General features: G+C 40.3%; 1 protein-coding gene across 2 annotated transcripts in view; it reads left to right on the forward strand.

Annotated features, from left to right (window-relative positions):
* The first annotated feature begins 354 nt into the window (after positions 1 to 354).
* The window catches only part of BMP5 (bone morphogenetic protein 5), a 53,950-nt gene continuing 29,414 nt past the window's right edge, over positions 355 to 24,890 (forward strand). Inside the window, exons 1-2 of one of the 2 annotated variants that reach the window (XM_081906402.1) lie at positions 355 to 991; positions 1,255 to 1,622. In XM_081906402.1, coding sequence (XP_081762528.1) covers positions 981 to 991; positions 1,255 to 1,622 — 379 coding nt within the window. In that variant the 5' untranslated portion in view covers positions 355 to 980. Of the gene's footprint in view, positions 1,623 to 24,890 lie in introns of both variants that reach the window. The other variant, XM_081906401.1, reaches the window with a different exon arrangement.

Consider the following 24,890-nt stretch of genomic DNA (forward strand, 5'->3'; position numbering starts at 1 on the left):
CTTAACTTTTGGTGCATCGTGCCATAATTATTACAAGGAGAGAGGTGAGTTGTGTTTTTTTTGAAGTTTTTTTCCATATATTATGCTAATCAATATGATAAAAAATATAATGCTGTGGACCAAGGATTTTGAAAACATTTTACATGTGCCACACACACACAACTATTTTCATTGATATTTGGTGCCACACTCCTTTTGAAGAGGTCATTATCTCGCCCTCTTAGAGGCAGGACTGTAATCTGAAGGGGGGGAAATAGCTTTGTCTGGTAACAGAAGGGTTAAGCCATTTCCCCCCTCACTTTGCCCGTTTCAAATTACAATGAGAAGCCTCTTCTCTCCCAGCAGGGTTGTGCTTACATTAGCTTTTAGATCTCTCTTGAAGGGAGCTGCTATGTTTTTGCCTGCTAGAGGTGGAAATAACAGTTAAGGAACTCAAAGGGTGGATTTTCAGCAGGGTCTCTCTCTCTTCCCCCCTTCCCTGAATGAATTCAGGGAAAGGCCTTTTAAATGTTTGGTACATGTTTCAGATTTGCTGGACATTAAGGAGAGAACTTAGGATGTTAATGGTCTCAGCTGATTATTAGGGGGGGGGGATTAGATGTTACACCACCAAGCTGCAGCTCAGACCAGAAAAGAATGAAAGATGGGAGAAGAGTCTTAAGCAGTTAATTGAGTTGAAAACATTGCAGGAGAAGACTGCTCTGAGAATGCCTGTGTGACTGAAGATGGTCTGTCGTTTAATAGAACCACATCCCCCAAAACTGGTTCTTTACGGTTCTTTACAGGAATGCCTGCATCAACTAACCAAGTTCTGGTCCTCTGCTCCATCAATGCAGGAAAAACAGTAACAACAGTGGAAAATTGGAAGTCCGAATTTCAGCTTTCTTAGAAAGAACTGCGCCCCGACACATCCTGTAATATTTAAATAAGTGGAGAAATAAAACCAGCAAGATGTTGTGCTCAGAAATGACAACGTTGACATGAAGAATAGGTAATTTACAGTTCACCTCTTTTTTTTGCCCCCCTACCCCCCAGACACCAGGAAAGCAGACCTCATAAGAAAAAGTAGAAGGTGGAAGAAAGGGATTACTTTTTTGTTATTTTTATTTATTTTGCATATTGAGATATATAGAAAAATATGGACCAAACTGTGCTCAAAGCTCTGGTGAGCTTACTCTGGAATTGTTGGATTCTAATGGGTTCTGTGAAGGCAGGCATAGGAGACAACCACGTCCACTCCAGTTTCATTTACAGGAGATTGCGGAACCATGAAAGAAGAGAGATCCAGAGAGAAATTCTCTCCATCCTGGGTTTGCCTCACAGACCCAGGCCATTTTCACCTGGAAAGCAAGCTTCTTCAGCACCCCTCTTCATGCTCGACCTCTACAATGCCATGACAAATGAAGAAGATACGGAAGAACTGGAGTATTCGCTCAGGGGATCACTTGGCGGAGAGAGCAAAGGGCTGAGGAAGGGCTACCCAGCATCTCCAAATGGATACTCTCGGAGAATACACGTATCTCGCACAACTCCGCTGACTACACGGAGCCCTCCCTTAGCTAGCCTGCATGATACCAACTTTCTGAATGATGCAGATATGGTCATGAGCTTTGTCAATTTAGGTATGTTGCTTTCTTTCTTTCTGATACGTTTCTCTGTGTTTGACAAGCTAGGAGCCAGGACCTAGAAGCTGGCTTCTGTCATGGCCAAATTGGTCCCTGGAAGGTGTATTAATAATGCAAGCTGATGTTGAGCTAATGCTAAAACAGGCTACATTGTAGGTGGTCATGGGGTGTGTAGGTTTCTCTCACTGTTTATGTTAAAGTCAGTTTTTATAATTCTCCTCTCTCGACTTCTTTCCTTGATGTAATGAAGTTGTGTAGCTTTAGGCTAGTAGCAAGGGTTTTTATTTGGTGTTTTTTTTTTTTGGTAAAATCTTTTTAAAAATAAGCACGTGAGTTGGTGGATTATGCACGACAAAACAAAACTTAAAGGAATAGGAAGTTGAAGCGTGTTATTTGAAAGTTATAGAATTGTGTGGGAGAAGAAGCAAAAGGACGGACAGTTTGGAAGATAAGTTTTAGTTGTTTCAGAGATTATCAGCCTTACTTTGTGCAGCTTTACTTGGACATAACTACTGTGGACATAACTAGTGTGGGCTATTATTATTCTCTAGTAATTGTGCATAAGATTGCAGCCTTAAAAAGATTTCACATCTCTTGAGATTTTTGTTGCTTTTCCTATCTAAGAGGAAGATCTGTGGTGAATATTCTTGTATTGTGAGATGCACTGCCTTTCCTTTGTTGTTATTTTATAGTGACAGTTCTCATATTCATCTAAGCCTGGGAGCCCCCCCCCATGCATATTTGAAAAATATTAATTCTATAATATTTAGAATCAGAAGCATAATGAATGGAGCATGTTTTAGAGTCTTCCGTTTTTGAGTATATGATTCAGGGAGGAATATAATTACAATAAACTGCATAATGAAATAATGATCCACATGCCCACCTTGTAATAGAAAAGGTCAGTTTAAGAATGTTGTCACTATGCAATTGTTTACCAGTTTGCCAGTTTTCAGTTCAAGGGGGGAAATATCTTGTATATGCTGTTCTCTGGTAAGGAGTGTGTGTTCAGCTCTTCAAAATAGCCACAACAACATTATTTCCCTTAGTATACAGCTATTCTTTCCAGCATATGACCTGAAATATCTTGCAATGGCTGTGTCTTGTAAATAGCATCTTCTGAATTTTTATTCGCTATAGTGAAGTTACTCCAGTCCTCAGTTGCTAATATCTTATGTTCTAGAAAGCACCAAATTGACAAAGTTCAGCTGCTATAAGAATAACAATATTATGCCAGTTCTTTGCTAGCAGAAAGCTGATTTCAAATCTCTTTGAAAATGTACTATTGTGTGCTTATTAAGGCAATTGCAGTCCGGATTTTTGTTTGTTTTTGTAAGTATAACTATCCCTCAGGAGTTTCATTTCTCGCATTCCTTTCAAATGTTGTCCTACTGTTACCTTTGCTTTGCCCTTATCTGTAGCTTGATTTAACTCCTGTGCCCAAAGTAAAGTTGAAATGGCTATATAGACCCACGCATATTTGCTAAGGGAAGCCAAGGATTCTACAAAGTACCAAGCAAGTGTTTAAATTTATGCTTTTTAACAGAGATCCTTGATGGAGGCAGATTGACGTATCTCTTCGTATTCGTTTGCTCTGACTTGTGTCAGGACTGAACTCCACTGGTTCAAACAGGATCATTCAGTTAATGAATGTGCTATTAAGGAAATACAGTACCTACATTCCCTACGCCCGAATCCTTCATAGATCTTCAGGGGTTAGAGATTAGGCAGAACACAGACAAAACTGTTACAAGATTTTCTTTGCGGACTATTGTTTTTCTTATGAGTTAGATTCCCACCGACCCCCTCCCTAGATCGTTATTGCTTATATCCTACTACTTTGGAAGCACTTTAAGAAGCAGCTGCATATCAGAGTCTTTTTATGGAATCTGGAATGGAAGGCTTTTTTTTTCTTGTGGTTACTATGTGCAGACATTATTGAATTTCAAGCTTTATTAGGTTTCTATGAGCTGGCCCATAGTACGCTACAGTTCTTCACCTCTCTGTAGTTGTGCGTTATGTAGCTTCTAAAGCATTTCCAACTTTGCGACATTTATTTCAAAATATCAGTGCATAACGTGAGCTAACTAGACATTTTGATTTTAAATAGCCTAATTTCATTGCCCTACAATTAAATTATGCTGCAATCCTATACCCTCCTACCTGGGAGTAGGCAGCATGAAATGCCGTGGGACTTTTCTTCTAAGAAGACATGTATAGAATTGCAGGGTTAATCCCTTCATGTAGGCAACTATCTTCTATTATTTATTTGAAAACCATCAGGCAATCTGGGTTAAGGTGTAAAAGGGGAAAGATGGGAGCGACAAATGGGCAGTCCTTATTTTCACTCCGCAAGATTTGTTTTACAAAATAATTGCAGTTCTTTGTGACTGGAAGTATCACTGAAGTTCTTTGTGATTCGAGCTATCAGTCAGTTGCAATCAAATTGCTCTGTTTTGGAAGGAGCTGACTGTGTTTAAGTGGAGGGCTATTATCAAATTACAGTACATTAATCCCCCATGAGGTGATAAAAGAATTTGCATAAATCATTGCATTGCCAACTGTAACTTAAAAAACCCATATGCTAAAAATAACAAACGTGAAGTGCTAAGTCTTAGAAATGCTGTTTTCTGTGAGCTTGAGGTAATAAAATTAGTCTTGAGGGACACGTGTACTATGAGGCATTCCCGCCCCCCCTTGAGGAACAAAAGGTGGTCATAATAATTATTCTGACAGAATAATTTTTGATAATGTTTGCATGCTTTGCTAATGAAATTTAGAAGTGCCTGAGGGGTTATTGAAATGCTAATTTTGAAATCAGGCTAGAGGGGAAAACGAAGTAATCTGCAATTAAGATGATGTCTGCCTTTTCATCATCTCTGAATCCTGATTTCTTCTTCTTAAGAAGTGCAAATGTATACTTTTTAAAAATTTGTGTTTTCTTTTCTGCTAGGAGTATTCTCATTTATGTTTTTAATAATGTAACCTCTCATTCTGCTCTTCCCTTTCAGCTGACGTTTGTAACACTGAAATTGTCACCAAAACCCCTTTAAATTTATTGAGAAATAATTAACTTCAGTATTCTAGTACTCAGAGACAACCAGGACACCTTACTTAACAAAGATAGGTAAATCCATGCCTTTGTTACTATTGCCGTTATCTGATTATAGTAGACAAAAGCTAACAATAGTTTTACCTCATAGTGCCCAGCTTCTCCTCTAAAAAGGATCTTCTATAGATTGAAATAAAAACTTGCCAACATTTGGAGATTTGTTTCCATTTTTAGCTTACATTTATTCATTAAAATTCATGTCAGATACGGAATCTGGTTGTTTTCATACCCCACCACTTTTTCTGTTGTGTTTAAAAGCTGAACTGTATAACTGGCATGGGATTTTGATAACACGCCCCCCTCCCCCGCTGTCAGGCAGGAAGGAGAGATGCAGCATTCTGGAAGGAGTTTTCAAAATCTGTAGTAATGTGTGATTCAATCCTGGTTGGAAATGTTGATGATGATGATGATGATGATAATAATAATAATAATAATAATAATAATAATAATTGTACTTAAGCACAGTTCTGTTCAGTGATTCACTGGTGAAATAAAAAGCTTGTCTAATGCCTCACTCCCAGGTGATCATTGGAGCTTTGTCTAAGACTAAGTGGATTGCCGACATAAAACTATCTACTCAGATAGATCTCAAAGGATCACTGGGGTTGGGGAACTAGGCTACCTTTTTATTTTACAAATGAGTTGTTGAATAGTGGAAGGCTCTTTACATTCTGTATATTACTTTCAATGAGACTCCCATGAGAGTGAAATAAATACAGGCAGTGGATGATTGATGCTTGGCATATTGTTCCCACGGATAATTCCAAATTCAGTAGACACTATGATTGTACTTATCCTCAATTTTCTTTTTATTTACCAATACTGTCAAGCTTGTAGGTTTGAGGATTGAAAAGCAAGGAAGTAATTTATTAGGGTAGTATTCCACTAAGTTTTATTCAGAGTACATCTACTGAAATTAATATCCATTAATTTTAATGGATCTACTCTGATTAGAAATTTGTTGAATACCACCCTTAGTTAGATTCCACTGTAGATTTTCTGTATCAAATTCTTGAATGATCCCCCCTCCCCCAATTACAAGCAGCAGGAATAAACTGAAGAAAGGGAGTTTTTAATTCATCTTTTTCATCTTATCAACTACTAATATTTATATACCTCTCCATAGTTCAAAGAAATTTCTGAAAGGTTTACACACATGTATACAGTGGTACCTCAGGTTAAGTACTTAATTCGTTCCGGAGGTCCGTACTAACTGGGAATGCTTCATAGTACACGTGTCCCTGAAGCATCACTTTAGCTAATGGGGCCTCCTGCTGCCACCGCGCGATTTCTGTTCTCATCCTGAAGCAAAGTTCTTAACCTGAAGCACTACTTCTGAGTTAGCAAAGTCTGTAACCAGAAGCGTATGTAACCTGAAGTGTATGTAACCTGAGGTACCACTGTATATCACTAAGGAAAGACCTGAAAAGCATTGCAGAAACGCTAGGATTTACACATCTTGTACAAACTGAGGGCCAATTCACAGGGTTTTGAAGCTGAGTTGCCCCACTTCAGATTAGCAGGGCTCTCTTATCTTAATGAGGAAAAAAATGTGACTTTTGGGCTATGCATGGAAACAGCCAGTTTTATATAGCACTGTAACTGCCAGTAAAATTGGCAGCTACTGCTAGGTGTGGGATTTTTTTTCCGTTTTGAAAGAAGAAAGCATTTCCACAAGCAAGCAAACAAACCTGTGTTTTCTCCAGTACTCATAACATTCTGATTTATGCTCATGGTAGCATAACACCTGTTGCCTCTCAGTTTTTCACAAAAACATGTTTGCCACAAACTTGGCCAACTCAGGTTGTGAGGGTGGGAAGTATTGTCATAGTAACCTTGGAAAACCTGTAAAAATTGTATTACCTTTATTTGAAATGAAACCAAGTTAAATAGCCTGTTTCTCTTACCTAGCAGTGCTCTCCCACATTTCCAATTTTGCCCTTCACTCCCATTTGCTGGTTAAGTACTATATTCACATAAAGAGGTCTGTCAGAAAGGTCATGAATGATTTTGAAAAATTGGGTACAGAAAATAGGCAATTCACATTAATGAATGAGTTCTGAAATAGATATATATGTGTGTGAGTTATGTGTACAGTTAGGACATTTACTCTAACTGTTCTGAAATAATTGCTCCAATTTTAGTATATGTGCTGCCGAAGCGAGCACTGTTCTGAAGTAATTGATCCAGCAGTGTTTTGAAAACACATATTTTATTTTGTTTTTCCTCGTGGATTTGAAAGAGACTCAGCATCTTGGTTTGCCAGAAAAATATGAAAGAAATCACCAGTAACCCAAGAGAAACTGATGTAGCAGATGGCTGGGAGTGTATGGTGAAGGGACATACATATGTGTAAAAATATGTACTGTTATTAATAGTTTTGCCATTAGGAAGGAGACTGATACAGTTCCGCTTGTTTTTTCAGTATCAGTTGCTTTTTCAGACTAAACACAGACTTTGGGCGGGAAGCTGTGGGTTTAGGTACAATACATGTCTTACGAGGGGAAAACACACTCATGCACATAGAAAACCTCATAGCAACCGTGAATAGCAATTAAAGTCATCCATAATAACACCTCTTGGTTGTTGATGCAACCTTTTGTTTCCTGGAAAACCATGTGGTGCGTAATATTCCTAACCAGCATGCCGGTTCCTACACAAAGACCTCTGTGACAGCTATCCCTGGCTATGATGAATAATAAGGCAGGCTATTAGGTATTTGCCGTGTGAGGAAAGTGCTTGCATGAAGAATGACTTTCTAGCGGTGAGGTGGTGATTCTTTCCCTGCTTCCCAGGCTGCTCTTGCAAACTCTTCCAAAGAAACCTTTGGTTGGTTGGTTGGCTGGCTGGCTGGCTGGTTGATAGGCTGTGCTTAACTACTGTCTTCCCCCAAAGACCCCTGGGAAGTGTGGCTTGTTAAGGGTTCTGGGAGTTGTCACAGATCTACAGTTCCTTGGGAAGAGAAGAAGAAGAAGAGGAGGAGGAGGAGGAGGAGGAGGAGGAGGAGGAGGAGGAGGAGGAGGAGGAGTTTGGATTTGATATCCCGCTTTATCACTACACGAAGGAATCTCAAAGCGGCTAACATTCTCCTTTCTTTTCCTCCCCCACAACAAACACTCTGTGAGGTGAGTGGGGCTGAGAGACTTCAAAGAAGTGTGACTAGTTCAAGGTCACCCAGCAGCTGCATATGGAGGAGCGGGGAAGTGAACCCGGTTCACCAGATTACGAGACTACCGCTCTTAACCCCTTCACCACACTCTGTTAAACCACTCTGTGATTTGTAGCTCTGTGAGGGAAATCGGCTCACTTAGCAACTCTCAGCACCCATAACAAACTACAGTTCCCGGGATTCTGTAAATATAAAACATTAACACAACAGAGCTGAACAACAAGATCAAAGCCCATAATACTATAGAAGATCTAGGATTTAAAACTGTTGATTGGTGCTCTTCGCGGAATGCCATCCAGAATCCATGGTAGATGTGGGATTTGAACTTGAATTCCTGGTACATCTAAAATACTAGCTACTGCAACATAAGATCAAGTAGGATGCAGTTTGTGGACCAGTCCATACATGCTACTGGTTTTCACCCTAACTATCCTGTTGCATGTAAAATATTCAGAGCCTTCTCAGAAAGCATTGTGGTTGAGATGGTGTGAGATTCTTTGAAAGTGAAATCTGTGGTGTGTGTGCTGCATTGTGCAAGTCACACTCATGAGTGACTACGTGAGGGTGCATTTATGAATATGTAAATCACACATCTATAGTAGCTATATTTCTACCAAGGAAACACTGATTGGGATACAATTTGGATAAGCCCTGCAATTGTGTTATTTTTCTGTAATCCTTCTGTGGTTACTCATTCTTACAAATGTGCTCCCAAGTGACAGAATCAAGATACCACCATAGGAAATTAGCTTTCAGTAATTGAATTTCATGGTGTGTGTTTTTTACTTGCATTATGCAGCAGCCGAGACAACATAGGTTGTGGTAATGTTTCTGTGTAACTAGTGATTGTGTGAACTTGCCTTTAGCGTGCAGCAATGCTTGCAAAGTTTGACCTGAAAGCAGGGGTGCAAGGAAGCAATGATATCCATTTCAACCTGTATTCATCACAGCCAGCACGGTTTCTGTAGTGCTACAGTTTTATTAACACCAAATAATAATATTTTCTCTGTCCAACATTTAATGCAAGTTACATAACTTATGTAACTTTCACCTTACATTCATTTCAATGTAAAGGAAATGCCAGAACAACGTAAAGAAAACAAACCAGTTCTTATTTACATGTTGCCTGCAGACTAAAAACAACATAGTAGCTGATTTTTGCAGACTTAAAAACAATGTAACTTGATTATATTAACTTAAGTGATTTCCTTTTCTGCACATGAACTACAGCAATTTCTACTGCACTTCATTTCCCATATTTGTTGGAATTCTCTGACTTCCTTACCTAAAAGTAGTAGTAGTAGCAGCAATAATAATATAATTTTGTATGTTGCCCATCTGACTGTGTTTCCTCAGCCACTCTGGGTAGCTCCCAACAGAATACTAAAGCACAATAAAACATTAAAAACTTCCCATACAGAGCTGCCTTCAGAAAACTGGTGGGCAGTGTGGGATAACATGAGGGTGGTACATTGGGAAAAATATTGTAGGAAAAATGAAAGTGAAATAATAAAATATGACAGTATGTTAAAAAGAGAGCAGCCGGGGGGGGGGGGGAGGAGAGAGATCACAACTTTAGTACCAGAGGGAGGGATCCGAATTGCTGAGGCCTCTTTAAAGTACAGCAACCACCTCAGTTCCAGAAGCAAATCCTTTCATCCCAGCAAAGTAAAACACATGCACCAAAAGACCCCATCCCACCTCAGTATGTGTGCATGCAGGGAGTACACAGAGCAGCTACTAATGCTTCTGGCCATAAATAACATAGTAGCTAGCTTTCTAAAAACCACAGGTTAAAGGATGAGGGCTGCCATGACGCACACAGAGAGGCTGAGATCAGAAGAGAAGCAAAAAAGGAGGTCAGTCAAAACAATGAATCCCCTTGTTCAGAGTCATATTTATGAGTGCTTCATTGCACCTAAAGTTCATATTTTATTGGCTAGGCCATGGGGTTTCCCCATTTGCTCATCTCTTAAAATAACACCCCTGGCTAAAGATTCCTATAAAACACATGAGTGCTATAGCAGGCAAAACCTGTCAGTCCTGACAACCGGTTAGTTTGTTTTGGTGGAGTGGTGTTGGAGGGACTTTCAATTTTTGCCCTGAAGATTGAGATGTTTTCTGTGCAAAGTTGACCGTAGGGCGTTTCACGTTCAGTCCTCGTTTTGAGAGACACATTTCTTAAACATTAGTGTTTGTTTGCAGGCTATTAGTCTACGTTTAATCTCTCTGTTTGGTAACCCACCTTGTAGTTTGAAGAAAGTGTGGTGTGTAATAAGCAACCCATGGAAAAACAAAAAACAAAATCTATGCTTCCATCATGAAAAAGATGCCACCAAAATCCAACGGGCAAATATTCGTGCTGTTTCTATGGTGTTAGAATGCTTCTGTTCTCTTGGCTGAGGCTAAAGGTAGGTCATAGCTCAGTGGTGGAGAATGTTCTTTTTCTTCAGAAGGTTCCTGATTCAGTTGCCAGCATCTCCAGGTAGCACTGCCAGTTATTGTAGGCCAGGGCTTTTTTTCCCCAGGGGGAACTCACTGGAACTGAGTTCCAGCACCTCTCAGGTGGATGCCATTGCCATTCTAAGAGAAAGAGGTGAATTCCAGCACACACCCCCCAAGAAAAATAGCAGTGGTGTAGACAATACTGAGCTAGACGGAACAAAGGATACAGCAGCTCCCTATTTTCCTATATTATGCTGTTTCTTTTTCCCACTTCCTTCTTTGTCCTTATAGTACCCAGTCCTGTTTGCTCACTGTCACTCACAACACACAGTTGTTCTGTTTCCATGCATCTGTGCAGTCCTCACGTTGGACATACCAAATATCTACATAGTTCATCCTGGCCAAAGAATTAAAACTGTAGACTGGACAAAAGTGGCCAAGGAACTGTACTGTGGTGGCAAAGGGAAAATAGAGAAAGGGCAATGAGAAGAGTTTCAGTGAAACAATATGGAAAACTGGGAGCTGCCTTTCAACATAAGACAAAACATGTAAGTTTAGTCTCAGCCTTGCCAAGAAATTCCACCCAAATAATTTGTACAACACTCCGTTTCTGCCCAAACCCGACTTCTTATTTATAAACAAAATATATGCTTCTGTCCAGCTGGACAATGTTAGGAGTTAAGTGCCCTTCTTATTGGAGGAGCCAACACATGTTGGAGACCCTGTTCCCCAAGCAGAAAGACTAGATTCAGTGTCTATAAAATCCCCCAGAGTAACCTATTTCTGCTTATGAGCATCTGAACTGGAATGTATCCTTCAATAGTTAAAAATTCTTGCTTGTGTTTCAATTATATATTCTTCCAAAGCATCTTTAAAAGGGGATTTTAATGGATTGTTTTAATTCATTGTCTTGATTCACAGAATTCTGCATGCCATATTTTAGAGGACGGTAGCAGAATCTATTGCCTTCTGTACGTTGTTGGGTCCTGACAGCCCCAGCCAGCATGACCAATGGTCAAGAATGATGAGAGTTGTTGTAGCACAGCAACTTATGGAGGGCTTCAGGTTCCCTGATCCTGGTTATGAGAATCAGGTTTGAGCCATGGGCTGTTGTATGTTGTATGTCCTCCTCCCCTCCCTCCTGAATAGGTTTGAACTCTTGCCTTTTCAGCCCTAACACTAGTTTCTCATGATACCTGACTCTGCAGATGACACAATTCATTCCAAATCAAAGATTGCACTCCCAATTCCAATCATGGATTCTGCCTGTGTTTTGGAGGGAATCGCTTAGCAGAATTTGCCAAGTTGGATGTCATGGCAAACCATGGTTAGTGCTAAATTGGAAATGGGAACATATCAGTCCATTGTCTGGGGGAATCTACTGACTTCAGCCTATATATGTGTTTTAATTACTTAAAGTAATACAATATTCTGCTCAACAGCGCAACAAAAATTTGATTCTGGGGTTTCTTAGTATTGTGCAAGTGTCATGTTTGTGGTGGACAAAGTTAGTGCTACTACAAGTGAATACAGAGTATGCAAAAGGTATAATGCAGTACAGTGGTACCTCTGGTTAAGTACTTAATTCATTCGGGAGGTCCATTCTTAACCTGAAACTGTTCTTAACCTGAAGCACCACTAGCTAATGGGGCCTCGTGATGCTGCCACAGCACGGTTTCTGTTCTCAACCTGAAGCAAAGTTCTTAACCCGAGGTACTATTTCTGGGTTAGCGGAGTCTGTAACCTGAAGTGTATGTAACCTGAAGCGTATGTAACCCGAGGTACCACTGTATAGCTATCTGTTACACACTAGACCTTTAAAGTACATTCCCGCTCCCTCCCAAGAATTATGGGAACTGTAGTTTACCTCTCACATAGCTACAATTCCCAGCATCCTTAGCAAACTACAGTTTGCACTTTTAATGTGCTTTAAAGATCTGGTGTGTTTGCAGCCTTAAAGTACAATCATATGCCTGGTTACTTGGAAGTCCCATTGTGTTAAATGTGGCTTGCTCTCTAGGATATGTGTTTAGGATTGCAGCCTTTATGTATTTAATCAGGAAGGCAAAATATAGCATACTAAATTTATGAAAACTGAATTGCCTAAAATGAAATTGCTTTTTATTTTAAAGTTGCTTTAAAAAAACAAAACAAAAGCAAAAACCAATACTGTGGATTCATTTCAGCCCTGGCATTTGCGTGATTCCTTGCTCGGGCCAATTTTTATCTGCTGACCATCTGACCCCTGTTGTTAATTTTACTTAATTGCATCCTGTTTTAATGTTTTGCAATGAGCATGAAAGTTCTTAAAGCCTTATGGAGTGGATATGAAGGCTAATAATAGTGAATGTTGTAATAAAGCCCAGTCTCATGAGGTTATTTCTTTAGTCTGATGGGTGGCATAGTAGTTTCAAGATCTTAAAGTAAGGTGAAACTCTTACTTTAGAACTCTCTGATTCTAAGTAAGTCCAGGATGTATTGTCTGACTGAAGATACAGACTTATGTGTGTGTCTTTGGCTTCAAGTCATTTGCGCTTTGACCAAATGAATAAAAATGGTAATGTTGTGCACCTTTAAGACCTGGATGCTGGTAAATACGTTTACTTGAAAGCAAGCCCTGCTCATTTCAATAGAAATTATTTATATATATCCATTTCACATAGCTGAAACAATGTGCATTCTGCTCTAGGAAGATCTAAAAATGTCAGTCCCATGTGTTTTTGGTTTACAGTCTGTTTACATAATACGCGAGTGATGCTTCTCTCAAGGGGGCAAGTGTCCCTTACATGTTATATAAACACAGTGTAAAGTGAAACCACGTGGTGGAAATTTTCAAACCTTCTCAATGTAGCCGTAGTCATGGAAGCAGCAGCAAGCACATGGCTTCAGGTGCGAAAAAAGAGGAGTTTTAAGCATGCTCAAGATCAGTCCTAAAGATCTCCATGTCCTTATGTAAAACCAAAGCATCCAAAGCATTTTTAAAAAAGGGATTAGTATGTATGTTACTTTGTACTTGGTATGGGGTGAGGGGGAACGCTTAAGAGTGATATGAAAGGGTGACACATTTCCATTCAAAATGTGTGCACATTCTTCACTTTTAAAAAACTGTTTTACATACAGGCAAGACTCCTAAGCAACATCACACAACTATAGTCATCTGAGGATTGGTGTTTACTAATGTATGTGTTAATTAGCTGTAGATTGCTAGAATGTGTAGGGGGGGGGGGATTTCCCCTAATTCTAATGATCAAGGTACTATTTTCTGGATTGATCATCCCACCATTGTTACAAAACAATAAACAGATGACTGCTGCCATTCTTAAAATATGATGGCACTTCCTTTAGAACTGAAGTATTGTACAGAAAGGGGTGCCTACTTTTTTGATACTTTATTGTCAGGGATGGGGCATTTGAGGCTGGAAATCCAATTCCCAGCAGCACCAGTCGACACAGCATATGGTTAGGGATAATGGGAGTTGTCAGGGCCGCACAACTTTAGACACCCTAAGCACTCCAGGCATCAGCTTCTGCAGAGGATTGAGGGGGCCTGACAGGACATTGTGAGGAGCCAGGGGGTGGAGCTGAACACCCTCTGAAAATTGAAGGGACCCGCCCCCCCTTAAAAATACTGCCCCAATTCCTAGGAGTTGGCATCTATGCTAAGCACTTAAAAAGATTTTGGGACACACACACACACGCAAAATAATAAACCATAAAACAAAATTTTGTTTTTCAAAATTAAACAACATCTACAGTAAGTTAGAAAATAATGTTTATTTTTGTATATTTGTATAAATATTTATTTTTGTTCAGCTGCACCAAATGGCACATGGTAAATTTGGCACATAGCTGTCAATGTTTCCCTTTTTTTAAAGGGAAATTCCCTTATTCCGAATAGGATTCCTTGCAAGAAAAGGGAAAAGTTGACAGCTATGATCTGGCAGTGGAAAATTTTGGTGGTGCCCCCTTCCCTTGATACCCTAAGCATGTGCTTATTTTGCTTAATGCTTAATGAAGCCCTGGGTTTTCCATCTGTTTTATGCTGATCTTCTGAAGGAGGCAAAATCCTTGAGAACAAGAAGTGCTTCTTAAAATTAATGTAGAAGAGTTTGGATTTGATATCCCGCTTTATCACTACCCGAAGGAGTCTCAAAGCGGCTAACATTCTCCTTTCCCTTCCTCTCCCACAACAAACACTCTGTGGGGTGAGTGGGGCTGAGAGACTTCAGAGAAGTGTGACTAGCCCAAGGTCACCCAGCAGCTGCATGTGGAGGAGCGGGGAATCGAACCCAGTTCACCAGATTACGAGACTACCGCTCTTAACCACTACACCATGGTGGCTCTCTTTGTGTCCATCCTTGTTGGCCTTGGCTATTTTCTTCTTAACATGCCCTGACATATTCTCTTAGCTTCAAAACCAGTGAACACTGGATCACTGGAGGGCGCCTGATACTGAGTCAGATCATTGGTTCAACCAGCATATTGTCTACACTTGACTAGCCGTGGCTCTCCAGAGTTTCAAAATTTCTCTTCCAGTTTTGCGCAGAACTCCCAGGGATTAAACCTGGGACCTTGCACTAGATGCTCAGCCACTGAGCTGTAGTCTTTTCACAAATGGTCCACACAAATTTTCAAATTGACACATACCTGATTCAGAAATTGTGTGACTGTTTTTTCTAGCTGAATGGAAGTCAAATGCTCTGGTGAGGTAGTGCATAAGTAAGAGCAGACCTTGGTTATGAAAAAATTCAAGGAAAATGAGTTATGAGTATTATTGGAATCAGTGCTTTGCAAAGAATCTGACACATTCAATAGCAGTGAAGATTTCTGAGCCTTCATTGTATCTGGGTGGGGGGTGTCAAGCAGATTTTTATTTTTTTGTGTATTTCACTAATCTCCAGGCTGATTTGAACTGACATGCTCACTTGTAGGTTTTTGAAAACTCTGCTATTAATGGGTCTTTCTTTTTTGCTACTGAACAAAAGTAAAGTCAAGTAGAAAACAGTAGACTGTAACCAAAGCAACATAACGTGAACTTGATTTTCCTCTTATTTTTCAACCTTAGCAGGCTGAATAATTTATTTGACTTATAGGCAATTATAGACTCACCTTACCCTTTTACTAATCAGGAACAGTATAGCAGAAGCTGGCTCCCTAACAGGACATGATTTAAATGTGGAAAATTTGACTTCCCAACTTGAAACAGGAGCTTTAGTGTATTCCGATCCATACCTGAATGATATTAATTTCTCTTAAGTTTTCCTTACTGAAAAGGTAGTGTTAGCGTCATTCTTTAGAGGGCTCTCTGTTTTGAGGGAGGGAAATTGGTATTACAGCCTGAGTGTACCATACTTTGTGTATTTATGACCTAGGGAACTAGTTTGTGATCTAAAGGCTTTTATTTAATTAAATTTCAAATGTAAAATTGACTGGGATCCCACAGCAAATCACGTCTAAGGACTGGCAAGATCTGGCTGCAAGACTTTAGGTCTGAACAATCTAGAAGCTAATATTTTTAGATCTATTTAAATTTGTGAAGTAAGTGTTCTTGCAAAGTTGGCAAATGAGCTGAGCTGTCTTGGAAGTATGTTGCTAAGATCTGGCAAATCGGCACCTGAAAAGTTTATAATAATTGCCAGTGGTTTTTACTTTTTTATTATGGAGAAACAGAACAGTACAAAGCTAACATGACCCCTCAGATTTCAGCACAGGAACAAGTGGGATTAGTCTGAAAACTGGCTATCTTCTGAGAATTGAAGTTTTGACGGATCTGGGTTTTGGTGGCAGAGTGCGATGCAGAATTACACCCTCAAATGCATTCCCGCCCCAGAGCACAGCAAAGGCCCCCAATTTAAGATTAACTTAAGGAAAGCTGAATTCTGCTGACTGGGAAGAATTATAAGAAGAAACTACAGATGATGTTAATGATGTGAGTAGCAATCAGGAAGGAAATGAGGTGCATCAGATGAAGATGATTGCCCTTGGAAGCACAGCACCCAGGGAAGCAAGGTTTAAGTCCTGCAGTATTGATTTAAAAATCTCACACTGTCCTGCTAAGAAGGACTAAACCTTTTCCCTGTCGTGCTTCATTCCTGAGGACACTCCACTCCACAACAGGTATTTAAGTAGTTTAAGAACCTTCAATGTGATTGCTAATCCTGTTACATGTAACAGGGTGAATCATTTTTACTTCCTGGTCTAGAGGATGCATACCCTCCAACATTTCTCTGATGAAAATAGGGATGTCCTGTTCCATAATAATAGTAATAATAATAATAATAAGACCCCACCTGTCTGTCTGGGTTGCCCCAGCCACTCTGGGCAGCTTATGAAAACATAATAAAACATTAAACATTAAAAAACTTCCCTTGGGTGTCTTCTAAAGATTGTACAATTACTTATCTCCTTGGCTTGGGGGGTTGTATAACTCCACACCCTCCAACATTCTCTGATGAAAATAGGGACTTCCTAAGGAAAAGCGGGACGTTCTGGGATCAGATCAGAAACTGGGATGGCTTCTGTAAATCCAGGACTGTCCCTGGAATATAGGGACACTTAGAGGGTCTGGAGGATAATGAGGGGGTGGGGAGGTTACTAAGACACATCCTTTTTTTGCAGATCACCATACAGTGGTACCTCGGGTTAAGTACTTAATTCATTCCAGAGGTCCGTACTTAACCTGAAACTGTTCTTATCCTGAAGCACCACTTTAGCTAATGGGGCCTCCTCCTGCTGCCGTGCCGCCAGAGCACGATTTCTGTTCTCATCCTGAGGCAAAGTTCTTAACCCGAGGTAATACTTCTGGGTTAGCGGAGTCTGTAACCTGAAGCGTATGTAACCCGAGGTACCACTGTACACAGGAACATATGCAGAGTGGGCAGGTGTTAGGATAGTCCAGGATTATTCATCTAGGACGTCAAAAAAATCTTTGTGTCTGTATCATACAGAGCAAAGTAGTCATATGAAAAATGAAAATGAAACCAAAGCCAGCCACGGAAGTGATGGGGTCTGCTCTGTAAAATTTTATGAATGTGAAATATTCTGAAATAAAGCACACTGCTGTATTGCTACATTCTACATTCAGCTACATTTAGCTACATTCTAGAACAGATGGACCCAGTGGATTCCTGAACTGCAACTCCTGCTGTTACTTATCTCTGGCCATAGTGGCTGGAGCTGATAGAAGTTGTAGGCCAACAACATCAGGAGGGCTCCATGCTGGGATTACTTGAGAGTTTTGTAGATTAGTACTCTAGGACAAAGATCCATGGATCACCAAGTGGTTTGCAAGAGTCTGTGGCATGTCTGTAAAAATGATAACGGCATTTAAGTGGTCCATGGGAAGAAACGTTTAGGAACCACTGACTAATGCTGTATAATTCTGCAATATGGTTTTTGATCTTGAGACACATAACGTCATAATATAGCAGCTAAATATATTAATTATACAAAGGAATGGACAGAGTTCAGCAGGCTCTAAGAAATATCTATAAATATCTAGCTTTGTAGTCTCTGTGTTACAGTACTAATATTTTCCTTGATTTCTGGTTTCCAGACATCTTATCAAGCCAATTCATTCATTCTTTTTAAACGTTCTGATGCTGGTAAGGATCAGACTAGCGTAAGGAAAGACAAGGTGTCATTTCCCCCACTTAAAATCAACAACTGTAATGCCTTCCAGAATTTAATAATTAGGGAGGCAGCTGCAACGTCGCGCTTGTTTTGACTTGCAAAACATCTACATATGACTTGGAAAGTAAAAGGAAATTATAAATGGAATGAATAACACATGTTTACAAATTAACTTTTCATCGAAACATTGCTTTATGGGGTGATATGGTTTCCTTGATTGAAATACGTTGTTGTTTTCACATGGGTGATTTTAAATGGGGGCTTTAAAAATTGCGAAAAGTAAAGGAAAGACACCGAGAACACTCTTTAATAAAGGCAAGTTTAGGGTTAGAGGGTTTACAGAAGTACAAGCCTAAATCATATGCTTGTTGGGGTCTGTACTGGTGGATTTATAAATATGCACATTATGTGCAAAATTAGGGCTCTCTGCATTTGACAGCCCCCCAAGTTATTAGTATACAGTGGTACCTCGGGTTAAGAACTTAATTCGTTCTGGAGGTCCGTACTTAACCTGAAACTGTTCTTAACCTGAAGCACCACTTTAGCTAATGGGGCCTCCCGCTGCTGCCACGCGATTTCTGTTCTCATCCTGAAGCAAAGTTCTTAACCCGAGGTACTATTTCTGGGTTAGTGGAGTCTGTAACCTGAAGTGTCCGTAACCTGAAGTGTCTGTAACCTGAGGTACCACTGTACATTGCTCATTGAGAGGATACCTTTGGTACAATGATTTACCATGGTTGAATTCTAGTATTTTAGTTTGTTGCACTGTTTCCACTCCTCATTTCTCCTATTCCCTGATTAAAGTCACTGGAGGCTGCTCCATTAGGATGGGGTTGCCAGCTCAGTGCCTGCAAAGGCCTTGGTTGAAACCCCAGAACAGGGATGCCAGATTCTGAGCTTGCTTTCTTTCTTTTTTAGTACATCTCTTGCCCTTCTAGAAAGAAAATTATGAAGCATAATGCACAGGTACCCTTCTAAGCAATTTCTGTTAAATGAGCCAGCCTGGCTGCTCCTGCCTTTCAGTGTTTTTAGCCAATGAGTGAAATCAGAGCTGTGATTGATAAGTGTGTTGTTTGGACACCGGGCAATAGGAATCCCTTGGATTTATAATTGTGTAAGTGGAGTAATTTCACTGGAGCCTGTGGCATCAGGGACCCCAGATTTCAAGCTTTCATTTAAAGAGAAAAAAAAGTCCCTAGTTCTTCTGGAAAGAAAGTTAGGAAACATAATGTTCAGGCAACCTTCTAAGCTTGGGGGCAACAAACCCAACACAAGCAGAGGGATGAGCATAATGTTTTTTCTGGCTCTGCAGCACGGAACCCTTGATGGAGATGGAAAGAAGATCCATCCTCTTCTGGATTCACCTACTTACAACTCCAGTTGGCTATGATGCTGATTCCTCCACTCATTTCTGGAGGGAAGGATTTGTCTGAGCAGTTGTCATGGGACAAAGATGGAGAGGAGATGATGGATGGGTGCCACCTCTTTGGGTTTAGGGAGGATGTCAGGGTGTGGGAAGTGTTGAGGCCATTCCACCTCCCCTCCTTTGGCTGCCCATGGCAGGGCTTTCTGAAAAGCGGGGAGCTAAAGATGTCCTATAAATGTTTGCCTTCTCTTTGCTTTGCTGCCCACGGGCCTCATGGAAGAAGAAGCAGGTAGCGGCTCTCGGCATGGGGGAGTTTCAGGGGGAAGTGTGCGCGTTTGTGTAACAGTGTAGGAAGAAGTGCAGGATCCACCCATTTCCTGCTCTATTTGTTTTGCTGCAGGTCAGCCACATGGAACAGTGGGTAGGCAGCTACTCTTTTAAAGAAGTGTATGTATGTTAGGGTGGGAACTAAAATTGCGATAGTCATCTGTTGCTCATTTTGCTGCCTGCCAGCCATGTGACATGCAGCTGCTTGAAAGTGTGTATGTAGGAACAAATGTTGTAGTGCTTGTTTGCTGTTATGGAGCAGATAATTATGGTTTCTAGTTAGGGATGCAATAGGGTTTTTTTGTTTTGTTTTTGTTTTGCTGCTTTTCCCAAGAAGACCCACAGTTTATTGCTGAAGCAGAACAAATGTCAATCCACAGACAACCCAAATGATGTTTGTTCCAGTTCAGCAGTGAACCACAGGTTTTACCAGGCAACTCACCCCCACCCCAATCTTGTACCCCTGGCTAGAAATCACAGGACAAATGGGCCATCAGTTGACTATGAGGGCGAGTGGAAAATATGGTAACTTTCCTGTTCCTGTTGCATGCTGTACAGCTGGGATGATTCCAGAACTGTTCAATGCAGTGGCAGGGAGATCAATGTAAAGGCATCATAATCACCATCACATTTCCCCTGACTGTTCCCAGTTTTGTTTTGTGGGGGGAGCCCAGTGCTGAGGAACCACCACCTCCTTTTTCTGAAGTTGTTGTTTTGTGGGGAGCAAGCCCGGCACCATCATCATTATCACCTTTCCCCAAATTGTTCCCAGGTTGTTTGAAGAATGAGGAGCACAGTGCAAAGGCAGAAACATTATTATCATTTCCTCATACACACCTAATTTTGATATAGCCACATTTATTTGGGTCAGTGTTTCACAAACTGAGGTCTCCCGTTGTTTTTGGACTACAATTCCCATCATCTCTGACCACTGGTCCTGCTAGGGATGATGGGAGTTGTAGTCCAAAAACAGCTAGAGACTCAAGTTTTGGAAACACTGGTTTTGGTCAATCAATAGGACCCCTCGAAAAAGTTGTACACAAGGCCCATAGACCATAAATACGTCACCATGTCTGCAGATGAGTCTCTGCCAAGGACCAAATTGTTAGGTCTATTTCTTTTCAGGGCAGGGAGGAGTGTGGGGTTCACAGTGCTTGCAATAGGAGCACCTAGTGCTTTGACCTTGGTTTTAGTAGCTAAGGAAACCTGCACGGAAGTAGCAGAGATTGAGAGTTCTAGGGGTCATTTTGTTTAGTTGCTCCTTATCTATAATGTGTCTGAATATTTTAAAACTCTATGAACCAATTTAGCCTTAGGCTCTAAAAGAAATCGAAAATATAACGTAATCTTAAAGATAATAAAATACCATAGATGAGTGTGCAAGAAAATTCATTTCTCCCTAGCTCTAGCAATTTTGGAAACTGAGCAGTTAAAGCTTTTGATACCCCTTTCAAAAGATTAGGTAAGATTAGCCCTGCAAAAGAAGATAATAGCATGAATATAGATTTTGCAACACTGAATATATATATATATTACACATTTATGTTTTAAAAAGCCCAATGAAAGATTAACATCTAATTTTAAGGAAAAGAGTAAGGGGGGAAATAGGCAAACAAGGAAAGTAATAGGTGTGCAAAACTAGGGGAAAATACTACTTAAAGCTACTTCCAGATGAATCCACACTTTGTGGGCAGTATATTGAGAGAGGGTGATTATTAAGATACATTATGAAGGTCCATCCAATACCCACATAGTCCTCAGAATCTGCAGTTCCCCATAGCACACACACATAAATTGTGCAACATGTGAAGTCTTTTTGAGCCAGTTATCAACTGTGATGTTTGTTTCTAATTTCCGTTAGAGCAAAGGGATTTCTGTTAGAGCAAAGGGATGCGAACAAAAACAGACACTGATTCCTACATACGTGCATTTTAGAAGTTGTGGTCCGACCAGAATGAGATGGAGATCATGTTTTTACCATTTGTCCTAGCTCTGACAATTTGGTATGACTCGTTCAGCATTGACTTGCTCTTGGCGCTGCATTTCTGGAACTAGTGTGACTTTTCTTTCAGAGTAATCCACGTTTGCCTGATCCAGGTTGCAGCCAAATTGTCTTGCTGGCAGGCGGAGGGGCATGTAAACAGAACCTCTCTTGTGGCAGATCAGGAAACTGACCCCTATGGACTCTGGCTGACCCACACTAGAACCACCTGCAGCTGGAGGCAACACTGTTATGGGACTGTGGCACACACACACACAGCCCCAAGTTTATGGCTTGGATTATGTGGGTTATTCCTAGGGGGCTAATATCTGAATACTTCCACCTTGGACAAGGGATTAGATTTGGTGGCCTCTTGCTCCTTTCATAGCTTTGTAATTCAATGAGTTCAAATATTGGCAGCATGGTGCATAATATATTCAAGCAATCACAGCTCATATATTTTTGATTTAAAGTGCCTGAAGAAAAAATAATAATACATGTAGTCCTTCATTCCGATCTAATTCCCTTTTCTACTTTGTGGAAGTTCTTTCTTTCTCATGAGTCACTTAGGATTCCTGAAGAAGAATCAGAGACGTGTGGGTGAGAGCAGGTTGAAGGTGGGAGATAGAGAAAGGGACAGAGAGCTGTTTGATGTTTCTGTCTGTTCCCAGTAACACAAGAACTAATTCCTGGGGCCTCTGCCCTTTGAGTGTGTAGGAACCAGAGTCCTTGCATTTATCTGAGACTTATCTGTCACCTACCACATTTGATATCTCCAGCCTCTGCTTTTAATTATCATTCATCAGAAAGAGCACTCAGTAATTTCAAGAGGAAACTCTTGAGACCTTTGACCTGAGCTTGTCAGATAACCCAAAGTATTCACCGAAGATAAACTATCATTTCATTGGGTTCAAGATGTAAACATGTGCACTTTGTTCTGTGTCAGCTTACAGTAACCTCCATCACCCAGAGGTGGTTGGTACAGACTGGTTTACTTTTCTGTTTCTGCAGAGAATATAGTGAGTCAGGTTCAGCCATCCCCTATCACATAATATTTAATAGATTTAAGAGTCATATAAAGCTGTCCTAACAGAAAGCAGGAGACATTTGTAAAGTGTTAGAGCTATTATGCATGTGAATTAATTTCAGGTCTTGCTCACGATTGCATTTTCAGATTTTTAAAAAAACATATATAACAACATAATAATACCTGACACATTAAAAGCTTCCCTATACAAGGCTGCCTTCAGGTGTCTTCTAAAGCTTATACTGTAAGTGTTTTAAAATTCCTGGTTTTATTTCCTACTTTAATTTCCCCCAGTAACTTGTTTTTTCATGTTTGTTTGTTTTATTGGCATTTTAAATGAATGTTTGAGACTCTGGTAAACCTGCTTAGAGGCCTTTTGTTCTAGTAAGTGATATTTGAATTTTGTTGACTGAAATAAATAATAAAAAATAAATAGGCATCTGCCTCCTTCCCCATTCTGTCATCACAAGGAATCATTTGAACAGGAAATATTGATATGAGTGGGAGGAAGGTAGTTCTGCACGCTGCTCCCAACACCCACATCCTGCCTGTGTTGAACAGGGAAGATCTGAAGGGGGCATCTACCAACTTTCAGTTGAATGCAAGTAGAAAAACTGTGTGATTGGGAAATGGGCTTTCTCAGATTTCCTGATTATGCATGCTTGTGTTCAAGCAAATACATGCAAGGAGTCCTCTTCAGCCCTACCCGGCTCAAGATACAGGAAGGTTGGAAACATAGGGCAGGACTCACACACAAAAACTTTGCAGGTGAGGCTGGTGCACAAAGCTCTGTGCTTCCTACTCATGTTAATAGTTCCTGTTCAGCTCTAATACCTGAACAGGGTTAAAGAGAAGGCTCTGCTGCAGTTGTCTGAACACGGTTATCTCTCCCTGATGTCCCCTGAAAACTTGAAAAGAATCAGGGATTGATTGCCACACCAGGAGGCTTCCCTTTGAACAGCACATAGCCCCCCAAATATTGAGAATTCTGCTGTATTTGTTGTTGGAACCATTAAATATATGCAATACTGAAAGACCAACGAAAGGACTTGGTACCAGTTTTATTCATAAAACATGATGTGCTCCGTTTCCTTGAAAACATTGAAAAGCATTTCAGTGCTAATGTAACAACGTTTTAATTTCACTAAGACAGTTCTGCAGCTTCTTAAGAGGCATTTAAGTGTGGTTGCGTCTTTGTAAAGAGGGCAAGTTTATCTCGGTACATTTTTCCCCCTTCAGTTTCGCAGCCTGAAATAGAGTTCCCAAATCAGGTGTTTCCTGCTTCTTTTCTCTCACATTCCCTATCTTATGACAGGATGACCTATTTATACGTGTCTGTTCAAGTTTCTTGTTAGCAGTAAAACCAAACCCTTTTAAAAATATTTCAACCCAAGTGCCCTATTACGGGTCCTAGTGTAGGTTGTTTAGCCCAGAAGCTTAGGTTCCTTGTCATGTTGAAAAAAAAGTTAACATCCTTAATGGATGGCCAAATTTATTTATGGCTTAGCTATTCTGAACAGCATAAAGCCAAAATTATTGCCTGACTTGCATAGTAATGGCAAAATAAACTAAAACATCAAGGAATGGTTTTTAAAATTATTATTAAAGAGTATTAGGAAGATATTTGGAGGTGTTTATGCTTAATGGTGTGTGTGATTTTACTGCTAAACATAGTGTTGTGTGCATTAGTTTCTTTTGACTTCCAAGTGTATCTTTAATGAAACCTAACACCCCAGCCCAAATCCAAGATCCACCAGGGTGAGCAAGTTTGGAATAGGCAGAACTTTGGCTTTCCCAGCTGAGCCAGGGATCAGCTGGGCTATGCCAATGTAAGTCACTCAACCTGCTTTAGCAGAAGCTATGCTGGCTCAGCTGGCGGAACCTACTCTGGTGTAAGTTCCCCCAAAGGCGTTCCAGGGACATGGCAGGGATGGGATGGAACAAGAAGAGTCTTAGACCTATTCCAAACCTCTTTCATCTCATTCACATGACCTGGGAACCTGATGGAATATATGTTGGTAAAAAGAGGGTACAATAAAACTCTGTTTTAAAGGTTTGTTTCCCTTTTACCAAGCTTGGATTAGCTCAGGTGGCAGTAGTCACACTTCTGAATGGCGTCTGGAATAGGGGGAATTTACACCAACTTAACTTAAAACCAGCATTAAGTTCCACTGGCTTCATATCCTTTGGATTGCTCTGCTAATCT

Source organism: Podarcis melisellensis (assembly GCF_964234715.1).
Source record: "Podarcis melisellensis genome assembly, chromosome: 3".
Classification (NCBI taxonomy): domain Eukaryota; kingdom Metazoa; phylum Chordata; class Lepidosauria; order Squamata; family Lacertidae; genus Podarcis; species Podarcis melisellensis.